The 1,785-nt window shown below is 42.3% G+C and overlaps 1 protein-coding gene across 1 annotated transcript in view; it reads left to right on the top strand.

Moving 5' to 3' along the window:
- Positions 1–428: 428 nt before the first annotated feature.
- Positions 429–1,785, top strand: part of PPP4R2 (protein phosphatase 4, regulatory subunit 2) — a 19,791-nt gene continuing 18,434 nt past the window's right edge. The window contains exon 1 of the mRNA XM_010282645.1: positions 429–550. Coding sequence (XP_010280947.1) covers positions 429–550 — 122 coding nt within the window. The remainder of the gene's footprint in view (positions 551–1,785) is intronic.

Raw genomic sequence — 1,785 nt, 5'->3', positions numbered from 1 at the left:
GGTATCCTTGTTTATACCCAGTCAATATCTCTGAAATGAGGGTGTGCTAAGTAAGGTGAAGATGAAAACAAAACAACAACAAAAAGTAATAGAGGGAGTAGGCTCTATCTGCTGTCCTTCCATCCCAATGAACAGAGATGACAGAGGAAGGAGATGAGTGAGAGGAAGAGAGTGGCCTCAGTTTTGCTTCCCCCAAGGACTGCAATCCATTGGTTCCTCTGCCAAGCTTTAGCTCCTGACTCTGCTGGACAAGGACCCTTTCCGTGCATGTTCTGGTTGCTGTGCTGGCGCTGGGGAGCGGGGCAGTCTGTCCTGGGCAGGCTCCCGACGCGGCCTCCCAGGTGCTACCCTGTCCGCAGCCAGGGGAAGGGAACCACCTTGGGGCTTCTCGTGCCTGGGGATAAGTTCTGTGCTCTCTGGTGGCAGAGATGGGCCTCCGGTTTGGGAAGTGGCATATTCTACCTTGCCCGCAGTATTCCTTGTCGGATAAGTCTTGCATCGAGGCTGTGGAAGAGCACCCTGCAAAGTTCGCTGCCTTGCATGGGGATAGGTGAGTGCTGGGTGCGCTTCGTTTGCTGTGCCTTCTGAGTTTTCAAATAGTTTTGGAGATTCCATTGATAGGCCAGAATACAAAAAGGAATTAACTTGTTTTGGATGGAACTTTAATTTTGCTCCTGTCAGCCTGGGGAAATTACTGTGTTCTAGTACGTCTTAATTTTCTATGAGGTCTACAGCGAGGCACAAAAGAGAAGAAACAGTTATTAAAGTTGGCAAGTTTTTTCATTTAAAAACACCTGTTCCTTACTAGCAAGTCTCTGTGGGAGTATAATCTAAATCAGTAATAATGGGGGGTGGGGGAGAGCTAATACAAGTGACTTGTATCTCTTACTACATTTTAAGTGAGTCCCTTGGAGATTGTCCTTTGGTTCTTTCCTTCTGTGTTTCGGGGACTTTGCCTTAAAATCAGTTTAGCTGAACATGAAGTGTTTGCATCCTAAATACACTATTTTGTACTTTTTTTTTTCCTGCTTGTCAGAGAGCTATTTAATAATAGGAGAAAGGTGGAGAGGGAAGTGCTCCCTCCTTTTACTAAGTTCTGATGTTTCTTTTATGGCCTGTTCAATGAACAGAATCAATAGTAGATCTACTTTGTTTTCCTTTTGATGTTACGCTCTTTGTGGTATATAGCATCTCTCCAAAACAGATGGCATCCTCTTAAAATTTAAACCAATTTTGTAATAAACATTGTGAAATCTGAAGACAGATATCCCACTAGGGCTCCTGGGACTCTTTATGTTTTAAGTACATAGCTAGGTCTCTAGAAGCTTAACATCCTTCCAATATAATGTTGTTCTTAATTAAACTTGTGATATGTGAAGCAATTCCAGAAAGATTTACGAAATAATTGCAGTACCTTCATTCCAGGCGGTAGACTCGTTTCAGGCACTCTGAATTTTTCCTTCTGTTCTTCAGTTAATTTTAGGTATTGTCCTGCTTACCTTCCACGGGGATTATTGAAGTTTGAAACTTAAAATCCCGTAGAGTTTGCCTTCAGTGTGTAAGCCATATCTGCTACCTTAGTGTTATGTATGATATTTTAATACAGTTGCTAAAAAGAGAGATAGGTAATTTATCCTAGTTGTTTTCTGCACTTGTGGAGGCTTGCAGTCCGACCTATACTTCATGTTCAATCACGTGGTAATGTGTCTAGGAACATGTCTTGTAGCAAAGTCTTCCAGTGTAGTATTAAATACACAAGAAAGAACTGTATCACTTGTTCAACAT

Source organism: Phaethon lepturus, unplaced genomic scaffold (assembly GCF_000687285.1).
Source record: "Phaethon lepturus isolate BGI_N335 unplaced genomic scaffold, ASM68728v1 scaffold53732, whole genome shotgun sequence".
Classification (NCBI taxonomy): domain Eukaryota; kingdom Metazoa; phylum Chordata; class Aves; order Phaethontiformes; family Phaethontidae; genus Phaethon; species Phaethon lepturus.
This window is presented reverse-complemented; position numbering and strand designations above follow the sequence as displayed.